The sequence below is a fragment of the Citrus sinensis genome, chromosome 7, assembly GCF_022201045.2.
Source record: "Citrus sinensis cultivar Valencia sweet orange chromosome 7, DVS_A1.0, whole genome shotgun sequence".
Classification (NCBI taxonomy): Eukaryota; Viridiplantae; Streptophyta; class Magnoliopsida; order Sapindales; family Rutaceae; genus Citrus; species Citrus sinensis.
The window spans coordinates 5500403-5526553 of record NC_068562.1 but is presented as its reverse complement, the minus strand read 5'-3'; the positions used below and the strand labels follow the sequence as shown (position 1 = coordinate 5526553).

Sequence of the window (26151 nt, the reverse complement as noted above, 5' to 3'; positions counted from 1 at the left end):
CAAAGTAATTAACTCAAATTATAAGACAAAAGGAGTGGTTGCTTTAAATAAATAATTTAAATTTAAGAAAACAATCAACAATACACAGTGGAAACTTAAAAAAGAAAAAGAAAAATTAAACATGTTATACTCATGGGACCAGATATATTGGAAATTACTTAACAAATTTATTAATAAAACAAAACATACTTTCTTTCTTATGCTTATTTAGTCATGGTTTAAGCTAACTACCTAATTAATCCTAATATTTTTTAAATCATACAAAAATTTATATTGTATATATGTCCCAGTGAATTTATATTGTATATATGTTCTAGTGCAATTTTATCTCATTCTTCTTCATTTTTTTAACTGTTGCATGTTTGACTCTTTAGAATTTTAGCTTATACAATAACAATACTATTTTGCTTTTTGAAAACACAAAAATTAATTGAGTAACTATTTCAAATAATAGAGACTAAGGGAATATTTATCTATTTGACTATTTTTAATATTTTCAGGTTTAAAAATAATAAATTTGAAGATCATGCCATTTTTGTGTATGACGCATGAACAGAATTTTGTGTCAGTTTTTCCAGTGAGTAACAGTAATCGGACAAAATGGGGGAAAAAAAAAAAGCAGCTTGTATTTACTTAGTTCGTACCACACAACAAGACAAAGATTAGAAAACGGAAAAGAAGGAAAAAAAAAAGATTCTTGCTCATCAATCTTCATCCCATTTCCATTTTGCTTTCTCAAATTCAGATGCTTCATAAATTTTCTAATCAATTCAGCGGCCTCTGTTATTGCCCCACTAGCCACCGCTCCAATCGTCCTCCGCCGCCGTCACCGCCACCACCCTTACCGCTGTTGAATCTATGTATATCTATACTAAAGCCATTGCAATCCTAGGGTTCCTCTTTTGTTCGGCTCTCATTCTTGGCGCCGGTTAACGTTATTTTTATTTGTAAAATAAAAAATTCAAATGCCGGTACCCGGGTTTCTAGGGTTACACGGGTTGCTGGTTGTGGTTCTATTGGTGTTTTACTCTCTAATTCGGCAGAAATGCAAGAATGCGGTGGCGAGGAAAGAGGAGGTTACGAAACTCATGGCTGTGGCGGCCGAGGAGTCGCTCATGGAAGAGTTCCAAGCTGCCAATCAGCACAGCTTCCTGCCGAGCTCTCCACCGCGGTTATACCAATGTGCTGTCTGCTTTCGTTCCACCACTACTCGTTGCTCTCGGTGCAAAGCTGTTCGTTACTGGTTAGTTAGCCGGCTCGCTTTGTTGCATTTTGAATCAAAATCAATTTTTTATTTTATTTTAAATAATTTATGTCAGTGCTTTGAAGTTTGAAGTTTGGAAATTTTTAAAATGAGGAGAATTATCTTTCTTCGTTACTTACTGGTTACTTCACTGCTTGCTTTATGGTCTCAGCAGTAAGACCTCTAACATTTTTAGTCATCTGATAAATATTTATTCATTGCGACACTTTCCATGCCAGTCATGGTGTCTCACTCTATGTATATCCATATATGAAAATGTCTCTGCAGAAAACACTAATTTATTTATATTGTGCTTTTCATGTTGGTTGAGAGAGGAGCTGGAGTAGGTTTTCATAGGTTTACCAAGTAAAGGCTATCTACATAATACTTGCAACTTGTCATGTCTTTTAATATGTTATTGAGTATAGACCTCCAAGTAATTTCTGACTGTGTCTTTTGCTTGTTCCGTCAATAATGTTTCAGCAGTTGCATGACTTATCTAATTACATTAGAGCTAGTTAAGCTGGACCTCAATCATTGTGAAAACTATTAGCTTCACTTGGCACATGTCATGAAAGTTTTTGATAGAGGGATAAACTACAACACCTATAGAGATGAGTGTGTTTTATTTTGCCTACATATTAAGGTGTCCGTTAATCTTTTTGCTGACTATCTGCAGTAGTTTCTTTTGAATGTGCCCAGTTGTTCTTCTTCAGTGTCTCATTATGGTATTTACTTTTTTTTTTTTTTTTGTACTTGTAGTTCTGGCAAGTGTCAAATTTTTCACTGGAGGCAAGGTCATAAGGACGAATGTCGTCCCCAAAGAATCATTATGCCATCGAGGGAGGATGGTGACTCTGTAACAGTAGCAGGACCAGAAAAGCAATTTGAAATTTGTGGTAATCAGGCTCTTGGATCTAGCACAATTGACAGAGTGGAGAGTCCTATTTGTGATTCTATTACTCCTGATATGCCTGAAACAAGGAGTAGAATTAAGAAGTCTAAACAGACCACGTCACCATCTGCGGACTCTGCTAATATGGTCATTGATGTAGATGGCACATCTCGTGCCAGTAAATTAGATAAAATGAAATTGAGTCATAATGATAAAGAGGTTAACATTAGACCGCAGATCTCCAAAGCCAAGACAACCCTGCCTGATGATGTCCAACCTGCAAAATTGGGTGACAAGAAGTCCAATGGGGGAGCTGCTTCACCTGAATTCTTAGTTAAAGATTCTTCCACGTTTAAGAGCAGGACATCTGTGAGCTGTTCAAGGTTTGATCCCGTAACTAAAGTTGGTGAAGATGATTCACAGAGTTTTACAGGGAAACATGTGTCATCAAGCGCTCCTCGTTCGTCCTTAACTATTGGAAGGCATTCTCTAAGCAATTCTAAGTCTGTATTGCCTGCAAAAATTAGTAGTATCCCAAGCTTGCCTCAGAATGCTTGTCATGGGCTGAAATCATCTATGCAGAAGGTTGTGCAGCAATTTAGAGTCTCCAAACCATTGAAGTCTTACTCGTTAGGTTCTGAGGACGAGGTTGTTGGAAAATCCAATGAAAAGGTCATCTTGCTGTCATGATTTGCTTTCTTGAGAGCCCCGTTGGTTTCTTTGGTATTTCTTATTCACTGATTGACTATTTCTTGGCAGCCATTATTTCCATATGATTTGTTCATGAAACTCTACTCTTATGATAAGGTGGAACTATACCCGTTTGGCCTTATAAATTGTGGGAACAGGTAAAATTCTTTTGCCTTCTTTTTTGCTAACATGTAGATGTATTGTTATTAAGTTTTTTAATGTCTACACTCTCAGCATTGTGTTATGATGGATTATTGTATGAGATTTATGATTTAAACAATGTTGCGGTTTTGTGGATTTGTAGTCCTCCTAATCCTTGTACTTATTTCTTATAGTTTTATTTAATCTTTTGTTTCTTAGCAAAGAAAACATTGTTGCGGTTTTGGACACGCTTCATACATTATAAATAATGTAATATTGGACTATTAAATATGGGTTACATCAAAATTCAGTTTCTTATCTTTAATACAACATAATTTTCCTTGAAATTTTTGCAGTTGTTATGCTAATGCCGTGCTCCAATGCCTGGCCTTCACTCAACCTTTGACGTCGTATCTTGTGCAAGGGCTCCATTCTAAAGCATGTAAGTTGTCTTATTGAGTTATAGCTTCATATGAGTTCATTATTGGGACCCTTTTGTTGATTGCCTTTTCAATTTTGAATTTTTTTCACCTTGTCCAGGTCAAAAGAAGGGGTGGTGTTTTATTTGTGAGTTTGAGCGCTTAATTCTGAATGCAAAGGATGGGAGCTACCCTGTGTCTCCAATCGGCATACTGTCCAAGATTCAAAAAATTGGAAGTCATCTTGGTCATGGGAGGGAAGAAGATGCTCATGAATTTTTGAGGTGAAAACAGGATTACTTTTATATATGCTTCTGTTCATTACATTTTGAATCTTTGCAAGTGTGACTTACAGCATTACTTTGTAAGGTGGCAGGTGTGCTGTTGATACAATGCAATCTGTTTGTCTTAAGGAGTTTGGGGCTAAAGGCAAAATTGCAGAAGAAACAACTTTAATAGGCTTGACTTTCGGGGGTTATCTTCGATCTAAGGTTGTTCATTATTTTGATGGTACATCGATCATCACATTCCTGTGTGATTTAGTTTTGCTTTATTGAAGTACTATTCATTCCTTTTATTATCGGAATTCAATTACTGGGATTTTCAGATTAAGTGCTTGAAGTGCCTAGGTAAATCTGAGCTGTATGAGCGGATGATGGATCTAACCGTTGAGATAGATGGGGATATTGGAACTCTTGAAGAAGCTCTTGCACAATTTACAGCTAGTGAAATCTTGGTTGGGGAGAACAAGTATTATTGCAGCAGGTTTTGATTAATTTGCTTGTTTCTCTCAATTCATGCCTGAGCTTCTAGATATCAAGTTATTTTGCATGTGCCTTTTGCTTTTTTCTCCCATATTTGCATTTCTAAATGTAAACAAGCAGGCTTATCTCAGCTAATTTTTGTACATTTTGCCTCTTTGTTGTTGTTAAACTGCTTACTCTGCAAATAAAGCAGTTTTATTTTCACAATTCCTACTTTTCTTAGAATGTAATTATCAAATAAAACTTGAGGTGAAATTAGTTGTTTGAAATTTTAGTGATGCAAATTGAAATTTATGTCTTACTGTATTATTCAGGTGCAAATCATATGAGAAGGCTAAAAAGAAATTGACGGTATTGGAGGAACCAAATATACTTACTATTGTCTTAAAAAGATTTGAGGTAGTTTTATTTTTATTTTTCAATTTTAAGTTTAATTTCGTGCTCTTAATGTGTTTTTGCTCTACAACCTGTGCTTGTAGTCTGGGAACTTTGGGAAGTTGAATAAGTCAGTTTGGTTCCCTGAATTCCTCAACATGGCCCCATATATGAGTCGAACTGGTGATGGATCTCCTATGTACAGCCTATATGCAGTGGTTGTTCACTTGGATGTTACAAATGCTACATTTTCAGGTCATTATGTGTGCTATGTGAAGAATTCCCATGAGGAGTGGTTCAGAATTGATGACAGCACCGTATGTCCCTTGATCTCTGATATGTTTATTTTATCATTATTAAGAGCTTCTAGCCTCATATTTATATTTGGACCCTAAAATATCCCCTTTAATTGATTACAAACCCCCATATATATATATATATATATATTTATGTGTATTTTACCCCTCTCTTTGGCAGATACCAAATGCTTAAGGTGGTGAACTGTCAATTTAATTTTGCATTCTTGATTGTTTGATGCTCACCTATTATGAAATCCTGATTTATTCCTGCATCTTATAGGCTGGAATTTCATCGTACAGACACTTCTAATTTTTTCCTTTTCTCCTGCTTCAAATTTATGAAAGAGACTTGATAGAATGCATTAGAAAACAATATAATTGGTGTGCATGAGTGGGTGTTCAGATCTGAAGGACTATGGCTGCTGATTGGGGCTGTTTTCTTGATTCATAGGCTTGTCCTAGGAAATAAGTTGAAAGTTTATTTTTGTTTGTTCACAATTTCTGGATAATTTCCACAGTAATTAGCTTGAGAGGTTTTTTTTTTTTTCAAATTTATAAATCTGATGGTTGGATGTTGGTTTTGTGTAGGTAATACCGGTCAAATTGGAGAGGGTCTTATCAGAGGAGGCATACATGCTTCTTTATGCGAGGTAATGTTGTTGTGTAGCATGATTGGTATAAAATCAGGATTTTCTGGTTTGCTGGGGTGTAAATAGATTTAGATTTTTCATTCAGGCATTCTCCGCGACCACCAGCTTTGATAAGAAATAATGTATCTCATGGTGTGAAGTCCAAGAAAAAGAACTTGGAAGCTGTTGACCTTAATAATACATCCAAAGTAAGGTCGAACTCATATATTCCTAGTTTGGATTCCAAGGCACAGCAGAAGCCTTGTACAGACAGCAATCAATTATTTGATAGAGATGAATGGAAATTCCGTTCAATGCAAAGATCCCCTGCTGTGGATTCATTAAGTGAGAGCTCCTCCATTTTCAGCTGGTCTGATGTGAGTTCTTGCAGCACTGCAAGTACAAAGGAGTCTTCTAGGAGTGAAGACTTGTCTGATTTAATATTTGGCGATACACCTAGTTGGTACAGAAGTTATGGGATTACATCAGACTCAATTGCATCTTCCTCTTATCAAAACTCAAACGTAGGATCAGAAGGGGAAAATGATGCTTGGCAGCATGGCTGGAGAGAAGGCTTGGGACGGGATGGAAACCCAGCAATTTTGTTTACCGAGTCAACTAAGCAATATAGAAACTTAGGCCACCAGTATGTTAGTAATGGTAGTAGTAGGGACATTGATTCTGATCGTGTAGGGTGGGCCAACCCTTCTGATGTAAGATTAAGGAGAGCAAATGGGGACTACAGATCAGCTCAACCGTTTTATTGAGGTTTGAGTTGAGATTAAATTAAGTTCGAAAATTAATTAATCTATCGGAAAGTGCTCTCTCTATATTTATGCTCTGTGAGTCACCGTAGTTTGCTGGAAAACCAGAAACATTTTACCGTAGATCGGTGTTTGTTTGATCTTAAATAGTGTTGGAAGTTGAGTACTTGTCAAATATTAAAATCTCACAAAAGCTTGCCTCATTGTTTTGTTTGGCCTAACTGCTGAAGATAGCTAGTATTTTGGAAAGCAAAACGGTGTCGTATGAGTGGCCAGGAAAAAATAAATAAAAATTATTTAAGGGAAGCAGCCGAAAAGCGAGAACCCACCAGTAGCAGCATTTGAGAATCTCCTAGAAAACGAAACCAAAGAAACGACAGACAAATGCCTGTGGCATTAACAATACCAAGCTGCCACCATTGCTGCCAGAAGCTAAACAATCGCATTTCTCCCTCACTATTTCTTTTCAGCCGCTGCAGTAAAACAATGGTGACCTCCGGCAGCAGCAGTAACAATAATGCAGGCGCTTTCACGACAATCAAAGAAACAGTCACATTCGAGAAAGAAATTAAAAAGAGCAAATTCATCGCCATAGCCGGCCCCATCTCCAACGAACAATCCGCCCAATCCTTCCTTTCGCAGGTAACACTAATTTATAATTAATCTTCTTCCACAGCTCTCCAACTTGATTATCATATTTCAAATTAATATCTGGTGAATGGTTCTTTTTTTTTTTTATATATTTATTATAGGTCAGTGATCCTCGTGCTACTCACAATTGCTGGGCATATAAGGTATTAGGCACTCACATGATCGTTAATCTTGAGTTTTCAATATAATATTTTCAGGAATTGGTTTGATTGTTTATTATTTTATGTTAATTTTATAGGTTGGAAATCAATACCGGTCTAATGATGATGGTGAACCATCGGGAACAGCTGGAAAACCTATTCATTCTGCAATTGTTTCTTCAGGTTTAGATAGAATCATGGTTGTAGTCACAAGGTATTTTTATTATTATTATTTTTTAATCTCGCGCGTTCATCCTTTCAAGTTCCATTCTTTTATACATGTGCATTATTACATGTTGAATGAATTGACAATCTGCAGGTATTTTGGAGGTATAAAACTGGGTACTGGGGGACTAGTTAGGGCTTATGGTGGAGTGGCATCCGAATGCTTAAGAAATGCTCCTACAATTCTTGTGAAATCTAGGGTAATTAAGTCCTTTCTCAGGCTTTTTTTTTTTTTCATAGAACTAATTTATGCTTATGCCATACATTATGGTTAATTTTCTACTAATTTGATTTCATGATTTTTAATCTTGGAATTTTGTTTCTATTTTGTAGGTTCCAATGGGTGTGGAGGTTCCATTTGAACTTCTTGGAATTTTATACCATCAGGTAAATTTGGACTTGTAGTGATGCTTTGGTGTAATTTGGATTTTGCATTCCACATGATTGGAGTGTAAGAAAGAACTTCTAATTTTTATTCTCTTTGTTAGACCGTCATGTTATGTTAAGTTCAAATTTTACAGGATTATTTGATTGTATTTCACATTTTTTATGTCCCATTTACTTCACCTACCTGCTAAGGTTTTTTTTTTAATTATTAAATTTATTCCCTCAAAAGATCATAATCTTTGTGATGTTAAGTGTTAAAAGACCTTCATGGAATAGAATTCTAACTACTTATGCAGTCTGTAGTCCTTGTGGATTACTTTTTTGACAAATGCTAATTGTTGCCTTATGTGACCTTTTCTGGCTCTAAAAAATGGAACCTGTGACCTTCATGTGGTAATTTCAGTATTTTAACTTATTTCTTATCTTTGATGCTCACAGCTGCAATTGTTTCAAGTTGAGGACACCAACCAAGATTATGATACTGGTAAAGATGGAATCGCCATGGTAACTTTCAAAGTTGATTTTGATCGGGCTGAGAATTTGGAGGATGCTATCAAAAACAATTGTAGGCGAGATCTTGTGTTCTATAAACACTGAGAACGACTTGGCTAGTTATCATATTTCAGTTTAGAGATTGCCAACACTTCAGATTCAATTGGGGATTAGTATTTACATCTTTTTCCCTGCTTTAAAACAATTTCTTGTGCTACATATGGGATTGAATATACTATTAACTGCACATTTGCATAAAATTAGCTTTGAGAGGTATTATCGGTACAGTTAAATATTGGTGACCAGTATTACATTATTTTTGGAAAGTCTTGGCTCGCCTGATATCTTAATATTGTATATACAATTTCAGGTTAATACTAATTCTGTTATTTGTTATTCATATTTGCTCTGTTCATTAATGCATAGCTTTTACTTTCCTTCCTGCATCAAATTCAGATAAGTGAACTCCAAAGATATTATTAAGCCTACTCAGAATTGCATTAAAGGAAAGATGAAGAAAGTCAAGATCATCAACCCTTACCTTAAGCTGAGACATGCTTTATGATTAGTCTTGAAAGATGAAAACTAGTGAAATGTGTAAAACAAGTATATATGAACCAAAGAAGATTGAAAAAAAAAATGGGAAGGCAGAGACACAAGCATAAGCACCATGGCAGGTTCTGCAGGTATCTGACTTCAAGCTCTTCCAGCAGCAGTAATATTGCATGTCAAAGGCTAGCAGTCATTTTGACAAGGGTGGGGAGAGGAATGGAATGATTGGTATTCGTGTTGGGGTATTGGGGGTTGAAGGGATTGTTGTTGGGATAGGGGGCAGAGGAGTAGCTGGCAATGGGGTAGTGTAAAAACCTTTGGGGCTGTAGGCAAGGTAGGCAATGTTGGATTTGGCAAAGATGGGTCTTGGGTGCTTGGCAAAGGGGAAGTGTAGGCTTTAGTAGAATTGGTTGCGTTGGTAATGTGGGCAAGTGATAGAGGGAAGTGGCGGCAATGTGTTTTTTGCGGAGTTCGGAATGGGGGTAATGGACGTGATGTGGCCTTGGGCAAATATGGTATTGTAGGCAGTGTTAATGCTGGGGATATAGTCTCAATATAGACACCGGCAAGCCCAGGCCTGATTGAGCATTCTCATTCATGGATCATCTGGCCTTTTTGCCATATACTTTGAAGTTCGAACTCTTTCAACTTTAATGAGGTTTTGCTTCTATACATGTATCAGTTCTGTTATTTCTCACCAATTTTGCTTGGTTAGTTTTAAAATATGTTGACTTAGACAGGGAAACAAGTCAACAGAAAATCATTGAGGAACATTTCGTGATTTTAATTTTTTTTTCTTTGTTTTTTATTTATCTTTTTTTCACTTGAAGATATGGGTCCGGTTATATTCAAAGGCCAATAGCAATGCTCACCATGAGACTTGCAATACTTGGTAAGCTATAATATTCGTGAGTTATTATAGCCGATCCTAAGTTAGAGCTATCTGGTACCATACATATTCTTTGTGAGGATATCAGAGCTAATTACATGCCGCTTTCATTTGTGCCATTTTTTTTTTAAAGATACTTCAAATTTTTGGTGAATTCGTTTGAATTGTCACTTGTGGGTTTCCGGCTGTTGTTAATAAGGAGTTGATCATACTAAGCTTCAGGAAAACACAGCAGTCAAGGCTGTATGGACATTAATGCTTTTGATGGTTAATTTATAGATATTCAAAAATATTTGAATCTCCCAAATATTGACAGGTGCAAGATGGTGCTTTGTTTCCTTTTTGCCTTAACTTCAAGTAAGGACTTGAATTTAAAAAAAAAGAAAAAAAAAGCTTCATATAAGAACAAAAGAGTAGCAGCAGCAATAACACAGACCCAATCATGAGACAGAGGAATCTGCCACTCCCAACGGCAAGAATGTTTTAGTCAATTTTTAGTGAGTTAGAACATTAGAGGAAAATGGTCTTTTGGGGGAAGGAATGATAGAAAAGTTTTTCTTAGGAAATATGTGACGGTGTAGGTGTTTTTAAGATTTATAAAAGAGAATACCATTAGAAGTTGGCGCCTGAGTGATCGATGACGACACTTCAACGTCAAATTGGGCTGGTTTGAGAGTGAAGAATGATCAAAGAGAAATAATGCAAAGAAGATGAGTTATGAGGAAGAAGACGTCTTTTATATATGAAGTTAATTTTTTTTACAGGTTTGCCCCTAAGGGTGTCTTTGAGTCGGTATAGACACATAGGAGAGACTTATTGGTCCCACCCCTCCCCAAGTGGGAGCATGATGGTATATTTGCTTTACAATCAAATGTTGGAGCCCTCGGGATATTTCTCACGGTTGTACATGTGTATTTTTTGTTTATTAGTTGCTTCTTTAGGTTCATTGGGGTTGAAAATACCTTATAGGTAGTAGGTCCTTTTTAGATCTTAATTACCTTAAAGAAGTTAAGACCTTTCTGATTCTTGAGGGGCGAATCATGTTTATTAGTCTCCTTAAGACCTCTAATTAAGTTGTTGCCCATTTCATCAGTAGGGAGACGTTTGGCTTGTTTAGTGAAGAAGATAATTAGTTAGAGCGAGCCTTTTGGTCTTTGGAATGGGTTGTATTGAAGGTCTTATCATGTCAAGACTATGAGGGAATTTAAAGGGAGAAAGATAAATTCTAATATCATTTAAATCAACTCTAGTTTCCATTCTCCTTCCTTTACTGTTTGGTATTTCTTTGGGCATTCTCCATATTCTTGGGGCTTCAAGACCCCCAAAAAATAAATATAATGAATTCCGTGTAATAATTAACTATCAACAAATAAAACTAAATAAAAAATCCAAAGAAAATGACTCCACAATACAAGAAAAGTCAAGTCCTTAAATCCTTGAAACAAATAAAAATATGGACAACTCAGGTCTATAAAGAAGAAAAACAAAAGTATGAAAACCTTGGTAGGTTTTATGATATCCCAAATGGAAAAACATGAAAGGAAAGCATCTCGTTGTGGTACACCAAGAAGCCTTTGATGTATATGGCGGCATCCTGATGACTAGGTGCATGGTTTAGCTTGATGGTGGTGGAGAAAGGAAGGGAATTGTTGGTATGGTTGGAATCGAAGGGATTGTCGTGGGAATTGACGGTAATGGAGCTGTGGGCAATGGAGGCAGTGTCACCTTCGGTGCTGCAGGCAACGTTGGATTAGGCGGAGATGGGATTTGGGTGCTTGGCGATTAAGGTGGGTTTTGGCAGCGTTGGCAACGGAGTAGAAGGTAATGGTAGCAGAGTGGTTATTGACGGCATTGGAGGCAATGTGGCCTTTGGCAGAGGTGGTGCCGGAGGTGGCGCCACTGCTGTCTGCAGAAGGTGGCGAGCTGCCATGCTTATTTCAATGCTTGACATAGACAATGTTATACTCATAATTAACAATATCATGAAACATAGCTTAAGAGAAGCCCTGGTTTATAGAAGGAGCTGGCTTGTTTAGATTTGCCTGCAGTGCCTTGAGGAAAATTCTAATAAGTGCGTGTTGAATAGCAGAGCAGTCCTTGTTCAATAAGTTTTTTTTATAGAGAACAAATATTGAAGGTCTGTGCATATTTGTGACAAATCGACCACAAGTTTGACGAGTTGTGGTTGGCAAAAACTGTAAAGTAACATCGGTTAGTTGACCTCCCTAGCCACACTTTTTTCAAATTCAAATAAAAAATCTAACCGAGTTTCTTTCTTTGTCTTTTCTTCTTAGCAGAAGGAAACTAGAAGAAACTATTTTAGCTTTATCTCACCCTAGCCACATAATCACCTGGTTATGAATCGTTACTCCTCACTGGGCAATTGAACTGTGTTTAAACCTAGTGCTGCTAAACATCGGGAAACCTGAGAGAACGCTGAGAGAAACGGTAGCTTGTGCTGCCGTTTCGTTCCCTCACCTTCCCCCACCTCCCCCCCCGCACCCACGTGAGTAACAGATATCTGTCCCCCATGTGAAAAAGAAAAAGTACTTCCTTTCAAATCATTTTCCTTCTTCACTTTCAACAGATCCGTTCCAGCACTCCTTCTTCCTTCTTTGCAGGTCCAGCATTTTTTATGCCAAGGCTGGTATTGCTTTGAGCAAGAACTTCGTGAAACTCCTCTCTTGGTACGACAATGCATGGGGTTACAGGTAATGTAAATCTTCTCTTTGTGATTGTTCTAATCTGTTTTTTTCCCCCTTCTCCCTACCGATGCTTTGAAGTAAGTTCTATGATAGCTTTTCACGTCCATTACATGTTCCTTTCTTTTGCAGTTCCCGTGTGATTGATTTGATCGTCCATATGGCAAAGACTCAAGCATAAAGCTGAATTTGTTGATGGTCCAAGGCCTTTGTTTTTCATGTTTCAGTTGGGTCTTCAAATCTTAATCCTTATGATTTGGATGTTTGGAATAAAGGACGAGTGCTTAATGGTCTTGGTTTTGGTTTATTATATGTTTAGTTATGAGGTTTATGGTTTTTCCCTTTGGGGGGGATTTGGAAGGCACAGAGTTGAACAATTTCATTAGTTTTTAACTTTCTTATATGAGAAACAGCCTTCTTTCTCTGTTCTTCTCATATTAGTTCTTGAATTCTGATGCTTGTGAAATCCAGCACTCCTTATTTTGTGGAGTGATTGTATTGTTGGGAATTATTTTGGTAATTGTATTGTTGATAATTATTTTAATAATTAATTTATGATAATTGTTGGTAATTATTTTTGGTAATTATTTTGTGGAGTGATTGTATTGTTGGTAATTGTGTTGTTGATAATTATTTTAATAATTAATTTATGATAATTGTTGGTAATTATGTTTGGTAATTATTTTGTGGAGTGATTATTTTGTTGGGAATTATTTTGGTAATTGTATTGTTGATAATTATTTTAATAATTAATTATTTATGATAATTGTTGGTAATTTTGTTTGGTAATTTAAATAAGAGTGATTATGTTGTTTGGCCAAATTCAAATCACAACAAAAACATCCTTGAAATTGTCTATACTTGCCCGTACTTAATGTCAACAACAACTACTCCATAAAGATGGTTCACTTGTCAAGAAGCAATTTATTAAAAAAGCTACTGTAATTAGTTCGATTTAACCAAATTCAAACATCAATCACATCCATTGTTGTCTTCATTATGTTGTTGATGTAGCAAATGTTGGAAACTTCCACTTCCAGATTCTTCGTACGTCATCGAATGAGAAGGATAATGTGGTTGCAAAGCATACGGCAGGAGTGGTTGCTGTAATACGTAAAAATTAAAAACCTGATATGAGATTTTTTAAATTAAAAAATATAAGTGTACACTAACAAATTATGATTTTTAGATAAAAGCTTACTTGTTGCCAATTATAAGGAAATGGTTGATAAATATTGTGCACACCACCTTGGGTTGGGTATATAGGTACCTACACAAATGAAAAAATTATATATGTATAATCGACATTAAAAATTAAAAATTACAATTTCTTCACGAATTACATTATTACATTATAGTAGCCTAAAGTCTTGTATTGGTTGAGATTTGTATTAACAGCACTTTGTTCCTGTGATGTCTATATATGTTCAACAATATTGTTAGTTAAATTTAAAAAATTCTAAATCAAACATATCATTTAAATAAAAAGATTTCTAAAAAATTCTAAATTAAACACATTATCATTTAATCAGTAAATGCAGGTACATTTCTATTATTATGATATAACAAAAAATAATAAACAAATAAAAAAGTATTCTTTAAGCTGAGATAATTACCAACTGGGTGTTGTTTCAAGATCTAGATCGAGAAATGAACGAACTGAAGTAATGGCCACTGATTCACTGATTGGATGAGCTGAAGTAATGATTTGTGATGAGTAAAGAAGTGAACGACAAACGAAGGAGAAGTGAACGAGTGAAGGAGAAAGGAGAGAACCCAAACTTAGTTTTGCTTGGTCATGAGCAAGGAGAGAACTCAAACTTTCACGTGGGGGGGGGGGGGCAGAATTCACTTAGCAAAAGTGACTTGAGTGTGGGGCCAAACGGCAGCTTTTGGCAAAAGTGACTTGAGCTGATTTATTTTTTCACGTGGAGGCTCGTTTTCTTAGTCATGTTGGGGGGGAGCTGAGAGAACACGAAACGGCAGCACAAGCTACCGTTTCTCTCAGTATTCTCTCAGCATTCCCGACCTTTAGCATTTCCCGTTAAACCACTGGGCAATTGAACTGATAAGAATGCCAATGATTATAGTATTGGGAGATAGGTTAGTTGAGTTAAAAATTTTGTTACCGGAAGACAGGAATTGTCTACCTAATAAAAAAATATCATAATCCAAAACCAATTAGGTTTTATAATTTTGAATAGAAGAATCACTAAACTTTCAAGTCTGCAAATAGCAGCAAAATACTCAAAGGTAGTCATTTTTGACCTTTTGTCTTTCCGCCAGTGATCCTCTTCCAACTTCAAAACAATATCCTCCTACAAATCCAGAGCATTGCTTACAATTTTAGAGAATTTGAGATAGCGTATGTGGTCAATCTCAACGTATTCTATTAGCTGTGGAACTATAGACAATAGGCTGTAACCTCTCTTGATCCGCGAGTAGAGCACTTGAACCATACTCAGAAAGGACCGGTTGGCTAAATTCAAATGGTAATGGAAATAGAGTGGTCCATATTAAAGTATTCAAAATGGGCTAATTTTCATTACACACCTAGATGGTATCCATGATATAGGATGCTTTTGGCATGAGGTTGGTCAAACTGTAACTTAAAAATATAGCATTAAAGTGTTTGATAAGTATTAACTGCTCTAGTTTAAAAGTTATGTTGAAATTTTTTTGCACTAGTATCATGTAAAATATATTATATCTTTAATAATTTTGTCAAAATTAAAATTTATATTTACTATAAATTATTAATTTTTATTTTATAGTTACAATTTTTTTTTCATAGCAGTTGTAACTTTTTTAAGATATAACACCTCAATCCTAAATAGTACTATAACCAAGCAGAAAAATCATTTCTTCATAAGATAAGAGCATATTTGGTGCCCAAATGCAATCTGTAATCTATATAATTAAATAGAAGTATATGCCGAAGCATACATATAAACGTTTTTAAATCTTGGGTTGACTTGTTTCGTATGGTGTACATTAGTCTTCCTTGTGACCATGAGTGAATTCAAATGAATTAAATAGGACACTTTCGTTGGTAATGCACGCCATACAGTGATTTGATTGTGAAATATGTACATTCAAAGGAACAAACTTGTGTGAGCTGAAACATTCGCAAACAATTTTCCGAGTCTCGTTGTTTGTAGTTTCTTGGAAATATGAAGTACATACACAACTTCTGTGTTTTGTTGTCATTAATTCCTGACATATTTGGTCTAATGTCCGTTGTTATGTTGGAGAACTGTATATCTAATCCATTTTCGCTTAGACTGAGTGGAACAATCAGTTGTCACCGATATTTTGTCAACTTCAATCGTTATACTCATCATGATGTGATGGAATCTTTTGGAAGTTCATATATTTTTTTCACTTGAGTTCAGCTGGTTTTCTGCAGCCATTTTTTTTTTTTTTTGGGTTCCTGATGAAAGGAGCTTACAAATACCAGAATAGCAAAAGAAATGATATACTGTATTCATTATTGTAGAAATACAAGTGACAACTACATATCTAGAGTAGCACACTGCAATGAAACAGAAACGAGTATAGAATGGCGGCGCAACACATAAAATAGAATTGAAATACCAGTAACTCAATGCAAAGTAATGTACACAATATTCACTGAATCCAGTATATAACTAAAAATTGAAGCAGAACAAATAAACTGCACTCAGGAACCCATGGAACTGCAGCATCCGAAGAATAGATTAATTAGTTAGACGGAGGTGGAGAGAGGAAAGGAATAGTTGGGATTGTGGAGGGAATGTTTGGAATGGAAGGGAATGTAGTGGGAATTGTTGGAAGTGGATTTGAGGGCAATGGAGGCAATGTCACCTTTGGTGCTGCTGGCATAGGTGGCAGAGTTGGCAGCTTTGGAAGTGTTGGTTGATTTGGTAGAGTTGGCAGAGGTGGTAGTGTGGCTTGAGGCAATGTTGGGATTGATGGCATTGGAGGCAACGCCACCTTTGGCATTGGTGGAAGTGCTTGCAAAAGATGGCGAGCCGCCATGCTCATTTCAAAACTTGACAATGATAATGCTATAATTATGGAGAGCAGGAAGCAATGCTTAAGAGCAGCCATGTTTTTAGAAGGAAATATTGGAGAAAGCAGCAAGTTTTTTTATTTTTAAGGAGAAGTTCTGTCTGCGCTCTGAGTTGGAGAAAGCAGCTTGTGATGGCTAGCTACTTAATAGAGCAAGGAATGCTGAAGGATTCATGGAGTTTGATGAGATGTAGGTGGCCGAGTTTTGAGAAATAGTATTGGTTAGTTGACCTTCTCATCTAGACTTGTTGCTTCTTGAACTCTTTCTTTGAAATTTGAATGGATGACGCAGCCATTGATATCAGTTATCAACGCGTCTGATTCATGAACAAGCCAGATGAGGAATTTTTCTCAACCGTCATACTTCGTTCAAACAACTTAGCCACGTCATGGAGTTTAGAATTTGAATTCATGGAAGTACGAGTGGAGATGTGAAATAGCAAATAGCAATCAATCAAAGCGTGCGATGGCAGTGTCCTTAAGATTAAATCTTAAACCTTAAGAATTGATATTTGAGTGTAAGGATTAAAAAAGCAGTTTAATCTCAAGGATACAATAACCACTGTCGTGACGCTAACTTCTAGCACGATAAACTTGAATAGCTAAAAGTATATAAATGATGAAGAGAATAGAAGAAACAGAGAGAAAAATTTAAAAATACAGATCGTGTGATATAAATAATTCCTTCCTCAATATAATTCAAATTAAAATAAGTAAAAATAAAACAAAGGGTATAAACATAAATAGAGGCCAAAGCTATGTCTGTTAATAGGTTTTTAGTATGAGCTCCTTTCTTGAGATTGATTTCGTGTGCATGAGCCTCCTCTTAACGGGTTTGTTACCATATTATATTTGCTTTCTATACATAAATCAATTTGTACTCTCTTCATTTAGTAATGCGAAATATTAGTATTTTGAAATATTAACCCAAATGTCTAACATTAACTTGAATGGCACTAGTTAAATATTTTAAACTATAATTTTCTTTAAAAGGTAGAACTCTTAAACGTGGATTTTTTTTTTTTTGGGACCAATAAACAAAGTACTTGTAGATAGCTATAAGCTCAAAATGGTCTGAAAACTTGCTATTAGAAGATAAATCAAAGCATGGCATATCCCACCTCTCAACCTTTGCTTTTTTTTTGGGTTTTTGGATTTTTTTGGGGGGATATACTCCTTTTTTTTTAGTTGGAATAGTATTTTTTATTCTATCTCATTAATTATTATTATTATTATTTTTTAAAAAAAAAGAGATTTCTATTAATGCAAAGTGGAAAAAAGATACATCACTTGTGGAGGGTATGAACCCTTCCATAACAACAGTTTCGCATTTCTCTAAAGCTAACTTAGTTAAAGAGTGGACAATCGTATTACAAGATCTATGCCTAAACTTAATACTAACACGCTCGAAGTTTTCCATTAACTTCTGAATTTTCGAAACTATTCAAAAGATCTCGGATCTGCTGCCCTGCATGTTGTTTACTAAGTTGACCACTCATTAATTATTATTTTTAATTAACTGTCAAGAGGTAAAAAGTTTACTATCGGCTGAATTTATCATTCAATGATCTTCAATTTCTTACCGTCAGGAACAGTTGGCAAACTGATACATTCTGCAATTATTTCTTCAGGTTTAGATCGAATCTATTTCATAGTCACAAGGTATTTATTTATCTATTTTTCTTGCTTTCATTATCCAAATTGTTTTATTTTAGTATAATCTGTGTTTTAGGGCAAATTCAAAATTGTGTTTTGTTATTTAATTATGTACTGCATTAAACTATGTTTGAATGATTTTTTAGATCTTACTCAGTTTATCTTTATGGATATAAGGTAGAAGCATTATCCATTAATTATTAGTCTCAAAATAAGCAAAAGCTTGCATAAGCATGGTTTGGATTCAGTTCTAATTTGAGTTTATGGTGTGCTTAATTTTTACAAGATTGTGATCGTGTTTATTGTCTAAATCCAAAATCTTAAGCATAAGTTTTATTAATGATTATTTAACTCTTTTTATTTATTTTTAGAATGTACACAATTTTTTAATAAGAAATTAATTTGGGCCCAAGGGAACTCTATTTCTAATCCCCATTTTTGTGTCAGGCTGTGTTTTGATAATCAAATTTCAACTATGAATGTCAACTTCAAATCGTTATGAACATCATAATTTGATGGGAACATATGGAAGTTCATGAATATTTATCATCGTTAAGCTAGTTTACTGCTACATATTATTTTCCTGACGCAAATAATGTTTCTCATTTTCTGCGGGGAGGAGGACTAAGGAGTATATATACAGAGACACACAACACACCAGCATAGCAAAATAAATGACGTATAGTATAAATCATTATTAAAATACAAGTGACTAATACATCTGCAATCAAACAGAAACGAGCGAAGACTGATGCTATAATGCACAAAAGAGAAATGAAAGATCAGCAACTCAGGCGCTAACAGTACATAAGACTAGCTCAACCCTGCAAGCAAACCCGGCTATAACTATAAATTGAAGCAAAAGCAATACCAACGCTACGAGAAACACATGGAACTGTAGCATCCGAAGAATAAATAAGTGGGTTTAATTAGTTAGATGGGGGTGGAGAGAGGAAAGGAATAGTTGGGATTGTGGAGGGAATGTTTGGAATTGAAGGGATTGTAGTGGGAATTGGATTTGAGGGCAACGGAGGTAATGTCAACTTTGGTGCTGCTGGCATGGGAGGCAGAGTTGGCAGCTTTGGAAGAGTTGGTTGATTTGGCAGAGTTGGCAATGGTGGAAGTGTGGCTTGCGGCAGAGTTGGGATCGATGGCATTGGAGGCAATGCTACCTTAGGCATTGGTGGAAGCGTTGGCAGAGGCCCCGCTGGTGCTTGCAAAAGATTGCGAGCTGCCATGCTCATTTCAAAACTTGACAATGATAATGCTACAAGCATAGATAACAGAAAGCAATGCTTAAGAGCTGCCATTTTATGTTTTACCAATATTGGAAAAAGCAGGAAGCAAGCTTTTGATCTATGTGGAATATGGACACAAGTTCTGATTGTGTTTTGAGTAAGAGAAAGCAGCTTCTTATGGCTATTTATAGAGAAAATGTTACAGGATTCAGAGGGTTTGATGAGATGTAGGTGGGGGAAGTGTTGAGAAAGTACATACATTGGTTAGTTTACCTTCTCATATCTAGATTATGTTGCTTGGTTGTTGAACTCATTCTTTGAATTTAAATTTTAAGTGGATGACACAGCCCACTTATCGTGGAAAACATATGCCAGAAGTGGATATGTCTCGTTAAAATGCCAGTTGAGGAATTTTATACTTTCTTCTACAAGAATTAATCTCCGAGAATAGAGATGGAGTGAGAGACATTGGGATATTTTTTTCATGTCTCTAAGGTGGAAGTTGAACCCATTAAGTCAAGCCGATTCCAGAGGAGTTCAAGTACGTATCTCTCAAGTCTGGACCTAACACAGATCCATATCGTTTGGCAACGACCCAAATATGGGTCTGTCGAGTTTACTTGGGCCTGACCCATTTAACTGTTCTGATGATCAATGAAGTAATTATATTTGATCCCTCTATTTATCTCATTAAATTGATTTATTTTCTTGATTATCTTATATATATATATATATATATATATATATTCAATTCTTTCTCATTTGCTCTTTCTCTCGTCTCTTGGGTTATTAATTTTGATCAAAGAAAGGAGAGTAGCTGGTGCCATTAGTCCTCAAAAAAAAGTCTTCTTCTAATTAGAAAAAAATGATTCCCCCCCCCCCCTCCCCCACCAAAAAAAAAAAAAAGAATATAATCAGATTTTTGCATAAAGTTGTCAGCAAATGGCTTAAGTCCTCTGAGGATTACTCGCTAATTGCTGTCAGCAGCTAGGGGACAAAAGCAAGGTGACGAAGGTAATGTAGTCAAGCCGTCAAACTAGAAGTGAGAGGTTTCCCCATGCTATTCATTGAAAATCCAAGAAATTGAGAAGAGAGCAATTGAGAGTATATATATATATAAACATTATTTTTCATAAGGGTGATTAGGAGATAAATAAAATTAATTGAAATGCGAGATGTAGTGAGATAAAGAGAGAGGGTCAAATATTAGTGCTCTTACTAATGTAACCTAGTTAAGGGGAGTGCTACAATCTTATTCTCTCAGTGTTAATATGAGGCGTATATAATGAGACAATAACAATAATAATTAATAGACATTTCAAATTTTATTATGTGACATATCATTTACATAAGTACTTAATATTTTTTAAAAAAATATAAATAAATTAATTGTATTATTTTATAATTCAATTAATGAATCACTTATCATTTATAAAAAAAATGGAATATTTACACTTCTTTTTTTTAAAAAAAAAAAATCACTTGCATGTACTTTATCTTTTGCATTTAATGTGTCATTTGACTTAAATATTACTCAATTCTTTTCAAGGTTATTGCATCCATACCACCATGTCCATGTGTTAACTCTACTTTAGTCTTACAATATTATCTTTTTTTATATATATTGCAATATTATCTTTTAAATATATATTATAATATTATCTTTAATTATGGTGTTGGGTCCATCTCATTTGGGAGCCCAAAAACTAAAAGTCTAAAATGACTTGCTTGATGTGCAATTAATATAAAGTTTTGGAGTTGAATGAAAATTGCCATGAAATTTACCTGTAAATGCAAGCGGCAGCCCTAATTTACATTATGGTAAAAAAGACGAGTGGGAAAAGAGAGAAGAACAGAGTGGCTGGGAGCAAGATTTGCAATCTTTAATTGGACGATCAGAAGGTAAAATTAATTTTGATTTCTCTCAATTTTTGTGGGTAAGTTCCTGACATCGTCTTTTATAATTTTATTGGTCTTGATTTTTATTTTACTCTCTCATTCGCTATTATTTGAGATATCATTTGTTACAGAGACAGTTATTAGACTGTTACTGTAAGTTAAAAATATTGAAATTTTTTATGTTGATAATCTTTAGTATTATTTAGAGAAAAATTTATGCAGTAATTCCATTAAGATGGTGGAAGATTTTATCGGATTACGGTCCTATGATTTTTTCTGCTTTGAGTTTTCCAGGTAAAGACATAAAACACGAAGGGCAAAAAGCAACCAATCACACAAAACACAATCGCCAGGGCCAAATTGTTTGACAACACTATATATAAACCTGTCACAAATGCTAGTGTCATGGATATGAGCGCAATCTAAGTGAAACCAATGGCCAACGAAAGTGCGTCCATAAAAGATTCACTTTTGCCTTTCCAAAATGACCAAAATACGATAACGGCTGCAGTCATGGCTGAAGTCACAACTATGGTATCTATGATGACAAATGCATGGAAACTTGCTCTTCCAAGCAGAGTTGCCATGCCTGCATCAAGATCATCACTTTTGAAAGACCCTGGAATTGTGAAGGTTGTTGTGAACGTGAATGTGGCAATAAGTGTCGCCATCACTGAGAGTGTTTGAGCCATTTTATGTGTCTCATGTGGTTGATTTTTTATTTGGATTTTATTGGTTTGTTTTTCTGCCTATTTATTTGTGGTGCACATCTTATTTTTATCACCTAAAGAGGGAAAAAGTTTTGTTTCCGCTTAATTTACAGCTACTTGTGGTTGTCTCTTTCCCAATATGTGGCTAGAAAAATAGTTTCTAATAATGTTTAATAATATTCATAATTGCTTTTATAAAAGGTGCACTTAATTTCTAACCTAGATTGTATAAGGAAACAAGTGTACATGGTTGCTACAAAACTTTTTGATAACAAACATATATTGAATGCATAAAAATAAGTAAATTTATAATCCCTTCACTCATTATTGCTCAAGTTAAAAAAAAAAAAACAAGAAAAGGAAAGAAAAAGAAAAAGAAAAAGAAAAAGAAAAAGAAACACTCTAATATACTATGAGTTCTCTAAACAATTGCCTCTCCGTAGTCTCATTTGACTAGAAAACATAGGCACAATCTCTGTATTGGTTTCAGTTTCAGCCTATTCGTAAGCTTTATGTGTATGGAAAGGGTCAAAGGCATTGATGCAGAGACCCTCATGAACTATTCCATTTAGCTTGGCCCTTGCACAATTGATTGTAAATTGTCAAATATATGTTAAAGCTCGCTTTCTTATTTCAATTTATGTTTGTCTGAGATGATGCTTGCATTTTTTTATTTATTTTTAGTATGTCATGTGCATGTATATTTCTTTTGATAATCATCATTACAACAGTAAAGGATTTTGGAAAATTGATTTGTAGTTCTTTTTTTTTTTCAAATTTAAATTATTATTTATTAAAATAAAAAATCTCAAGATTTTTTAATTATGGTCGGGATTTTTTCGAGCCCAACCCTTCTCTCAAAGGACTGGACTTTTTATTTCTGTTATAGGGTTGGGCCCGGGCTTTCCCGAGTCCAACCTGGCCCGTTGACAGTCCTACGGGCAGGATGATAATGTGAATTAATCCTATTAATTATGTCATTTCCGATTACGTGCACGTGAGCTGTAAAAAAATTTTGATACATGGAAGACATCTAGAAAAAGATCCCTAGAAAAATGAGTTCCAATGTTATTCCAATCACGCAATTGAATTGAGATTTTTTTTTTTTAAGCCAAAACAAATCAGAAAAAAAAGTAACGCGTATTTGAAGGGGCAATGTTGTTTGCAATGTTTGAAGTGATGTGAAATGGCATGTTCAATACAACTGAGGAAATGTAATCTTTGTGCAGTAAATAAATATAAGAAAATTACTGTTCTGTGAAATGTCATAATGACAATGAGACATTTTTTTTCCTTTTCAATTTTTATTTTTAAACAAGGAGTGAGTGAGTTAATGCTCAAAAGAGCAACGAATAATACTATTTGCACAAAAATGGCACATGACAAATATATTTAAAACAATTGTAAATAAAGATAAGATTAATAAAGTGAATGAGTTTGCTATTTAGTGAAATATTTTTTATCCTTAATTATCATGTGTAATTTGTCTACATTTTTGTGTTCAAAAAACATTGTTCAAGAGCAAATGATTCCAGCACTCCTCACCTAATTTTTAGTTCACACTTTTATTAGCTTACCATGGGTCAGTTTATTAATGTTGTAACTTTTGAAATAATTACCATTAACTGTGCTGTAAAAATAATTAGTTGTGAAGAGAATCGGTTAAATATTGAGTATTTTTTTTTTAAAGGTTATGAGTTTCAAAAGCAGTTGTATGCATTTGATAAATCTTATTGTTGAACCGTTGTAAGAGTGCAAATGATTAAAATAAATATAATGTTAAATAAAATTTATTTACATATTCATGAATATGTATATATATATATAAAATATTTTTATTGTGTATATTAATCACTGATAACTAAAATAAAAATTTTATTTTATTTATTTTATCTCAATACAATTGATATTTAGCAATAATAATAATAATTTCTCTAACTTTAATAATTTTATGATATATGTGATGATATATATGAAATTGTATTAACTATGAAATTAATTCTCAAAATCAGATTTTAAAATGTTATTCTTTTCATACTTTTTAAAATCTCCCGTACGATAAAGGACCCGTTTGAGATTTTTTTTTAAGAGACTTAAACGTGATTTTAAAAAGATAAAATCTAATTTTTGTGTTTGGTTAATTTAAAAAAAAATCAATTTTGATAAAATCACCCTATCTTACCACAATGTTTGAAAAATGTGGAAGGAATAACTTTTTAAAATCTAATTTTGAGAATCACTTTTATATTTAATACAATTCTATATATATCATCATATATATTATAAAAATTCAAAATTATCTTTATTAATTAGGAAATGAAATCACTAACTTTAAAGAGATTGTTATTTTTACCATTTATATTGAGATGACAAAATAAAAAATAAAATTAATAATATAAAATATTTATTTTAACTATAAATATTTTATATACACAGTAAAATTTGTGTAACAATATATGCTAATTGAATTATTTTAATATTCTTACAACAATTTAACAATAATATTTACTAAGCACATTATACTACTTTTAAAACTTACAATACTTTTAAAAATAAATTTTATTAAACGTTCAGTTAATTCTCTTTACAGTTAATTATTTCTACAATACAACTAACAATAATTACTTTAAAAACTACAGTATTACCAAGCTAACATGAAGTAATTTTTTAAGAAAGGGATTATTTAAAAACTTTACTAAACACTAAAATTAATTTTTATCTTTTTTAAATTACTTTTAATTTCTCAAAATTAATCGCAAGACATCCCCTGAAGCTGGCTGAGTTGCTTGCGGCACAAGTAATGCATACCGGCTGAGCCCCGTGCCTTTTCTGGCCCCATTTCCCGAAATGAACAAAACACTCTGTTTAGCGGAAACCCCGCCATCAGAAACACTGTCAGCCCGTCACTCACCATCTGTCAACACAAAGCCACCACGTAGTCATTCACCTTCAATCCTACGGCTCTGATTGACCAAATGCATTCGACACACTGTCATTTTCCTCAAAACATCCAGCACTCTTTTATCTCTGCACCGAGTTTTTTCTTTCAATTTTCTTTTTTTTTATTATAGAAAATTCAGTGCTTTCTCTCTGCACTGATTTTTTTTTAAAAAAATTTCAATTGCAAACAAAGCCATGATTTTTGTTTCACTTTTTCTTTGACTACCGGTCTGGAAGGAAAAAAGGAAAAAAAGAAAAAAGGTAGTTGAGCAATTGAAAGTGAAGCAAGAAAGCACCAGAGCCGAACCCGGAATGGAGTCTCGACCCGAACTCGCTAGTCATTGCAAGAAGGAGGATAAGGGAAAGAATGTTTATAATGAAATTGAACCAAAGAAAACCCATTTGAGTGGGAACGACGATGGGTGCAAAAATAACGAAAAGGGGGCGCAAGAAAATGCTGAAAATAAGGAAAATAATGATAAAAATGAAACCTTTTGGACGGTGTGTCCGTACTGTTACTACATGTATGAGTATGAGAAGGCGTTTGAAGAGTTTTGCTTGAGATGCCAGAACTGTAGGAGGGCGTTTCATGGGGTGGCGGTGGTGGAGCCAAACAAGAATATGTTGGTTGACGGTAGAGATGAGTACTACTCTGGGTTAGGGTATTTTGTTTTGAAGTATTCGTTGAAGCGTAGTAAGAAGAAAAAAGAGAGTGGTGATGAAGGGAAGACTTATAATGTTGGTGAAGTTGTGGAGATTTCTGATGACAGTGATGAGGATGATGGTGGCGGTGTGAATGCGAAGAGTGGTAATGGGGCTAAAGAAGATGTTTTGAAGGGAAATGTGAAGGGTGTGATGCAGGAAAGTGGAAATACAGAGGTGATAAATGAAGAGAAGAGAGTGGTGGCAAGGAAGAACGTGAAATCAGTGCCGAGGAATTCCAAGAAGGTGATGGGGAGAGGTATGAAGATTAGGAAGATTGACGGAGGAAGTGTTAGGGCGAGTGGAACTGGAGAGACTGATTTGGAGTTCATTGAGAAAGATGGTGATGTTTATGTAGGTGTTAAGTCTATTTTTGATGGGTAAATTTGGAGAATATGCGTGGGCTCTTGCGATTTGCTGATGGGAATTACTCTTTTTTCTTCTGTTTGTTTATTTGGTTCTGACAGTTGATGGTTATAACAGTGGGGGGCCATGGTTTTGGGATTAGTATGTTGCTTGATAGACATAGTTGAAAAGAATAGTGAAATCAGGTTGTTATCTGACAGATGAAAGTAATGGAAAATTATTGTTTTTGAGCTTTTATTTGGCTTTCTACTATTTGAATTCTTAGGGGGTGGCAGGATTGATTGAATTTTTGGAATGATTTTGTGATAATCATGTTGCTTCACAATTGTG

General features: G+C 34.6%; 5 protein-coding genes and 1 long non-coding RNA gene across 7 annotated transcripts; 4 read left to right on the top strand and 2 right to left on the bottom strand.

The window, feature by feature from the left end:
- The first annotated feature begins 534 nt into the window (after positions 1-534).
- Positions 535-6291, top strand: LOC102607676 (ubiquitin carboxyl-terminal hydrolase 17). 2 transcript variants are annotated; one of them, XM_006466231.4, is made up of 11 exons: positions 535-1243; positions 2006-2810; positions 2898-2986; positions 3326-3411; positions 3510-3672; positions 3765-3879; positions 3996-4153; positions 4467-4503; positions 4632-4844; positions 5415-5476; positions 5562-6291. In XM_006466231.4, exons 1-11 carry the CDS (start codon positions 966-968, stop codon positions 6220-6222), a joined length of 2667 nt encoding a protein of 888 aa, XP_006466294.2. In that variant the 5' UTR covers positions 535-965; the 3' UTR covers positions 6223-6291. The 2 variants fall into 2 exon arrangements, with proteins under 2 accessions (XP_006466294.2, XP_006466293.2); XM_006466230.4 differs by having other exon boundaries at positions 4467-4551.
- A 155-nt stretch (positions 6292-6446) lies between these two features.
- LOC102608173 (uncharacterized) lies at positions 6447-8514 on the top strand. The gene is made up of 6 exons (XM_052445006.1): positions 6447-6861; positions 6972-7013; positions 7109-7224; positions 7330-7435; positions 7569-7622; positions 8061-8514. Exons 1-6 carry the CDS (start codon positions 6604-6606, stop codon positions 8217-8219), a joined length of 735 nt encoding a protein of 244 aa, XP_052300966.1. The 5' UTR covers positions 6447-6603; the 3' UTR covers positions 8220-8514.
- Positions 8515-10813: 2299 nt separating this feature from the next.
- On the top strand, positions 10814-12692 carry LOC102623737 (uncharacterized). Its single transcript, XR_008056695.1, has 2 exons — positions 10814-12266; positions 12390-12692. It is a non-coding gene; the product is annotated as an uncharacterized LOC102623737 (long non-coding RNA).
- A 3288-nt stretch (positions 12693-15980) lies between these two features.
- Positions 15981-16349, bottom strand: LOC127903742 (protein PELPK1-like). Its single transcript, XM_052444424.1, has one exon. The coding sequence runs from the start codon at positions 16347-16349 to the stop codon at positions 15981-15983; it is 369 nt and encodes a 122-aa protein (XP_052300384.1).
- A 2546-nt stretch (positions 16350-18895) lies between these two features.
- Positions 18896-19276, bottom strand: LOC127903741 (protein PELPK1-like). Its single transcript, XM_052444423.1, has one exon. The coding sequence runs from the start codon at positions 19274-19276 to the stop codon at positions 18896-18898; it is 381 nt and encodes a 126-aa protein (XP_052300383.1).
- A 5397-nt stretch (positions 19277-24673) lies between these two features.
- On the top strand, positions 24674-26058 carry LOC107178166 (uncharacterized). The gene has a single exon (XM_015533032.3). It carries the CDS (start codon positions 25066-25068, stop codon positions 25837-25839), a length of 774 nt encoding a protein of 257 aa, XP_015388518.2. The 5' UTR covers positions 24674-25065; the 3' UTR covers positions 25840-26058.
- Positions 26059-26151: the final 93 nt, after the last annotated feature.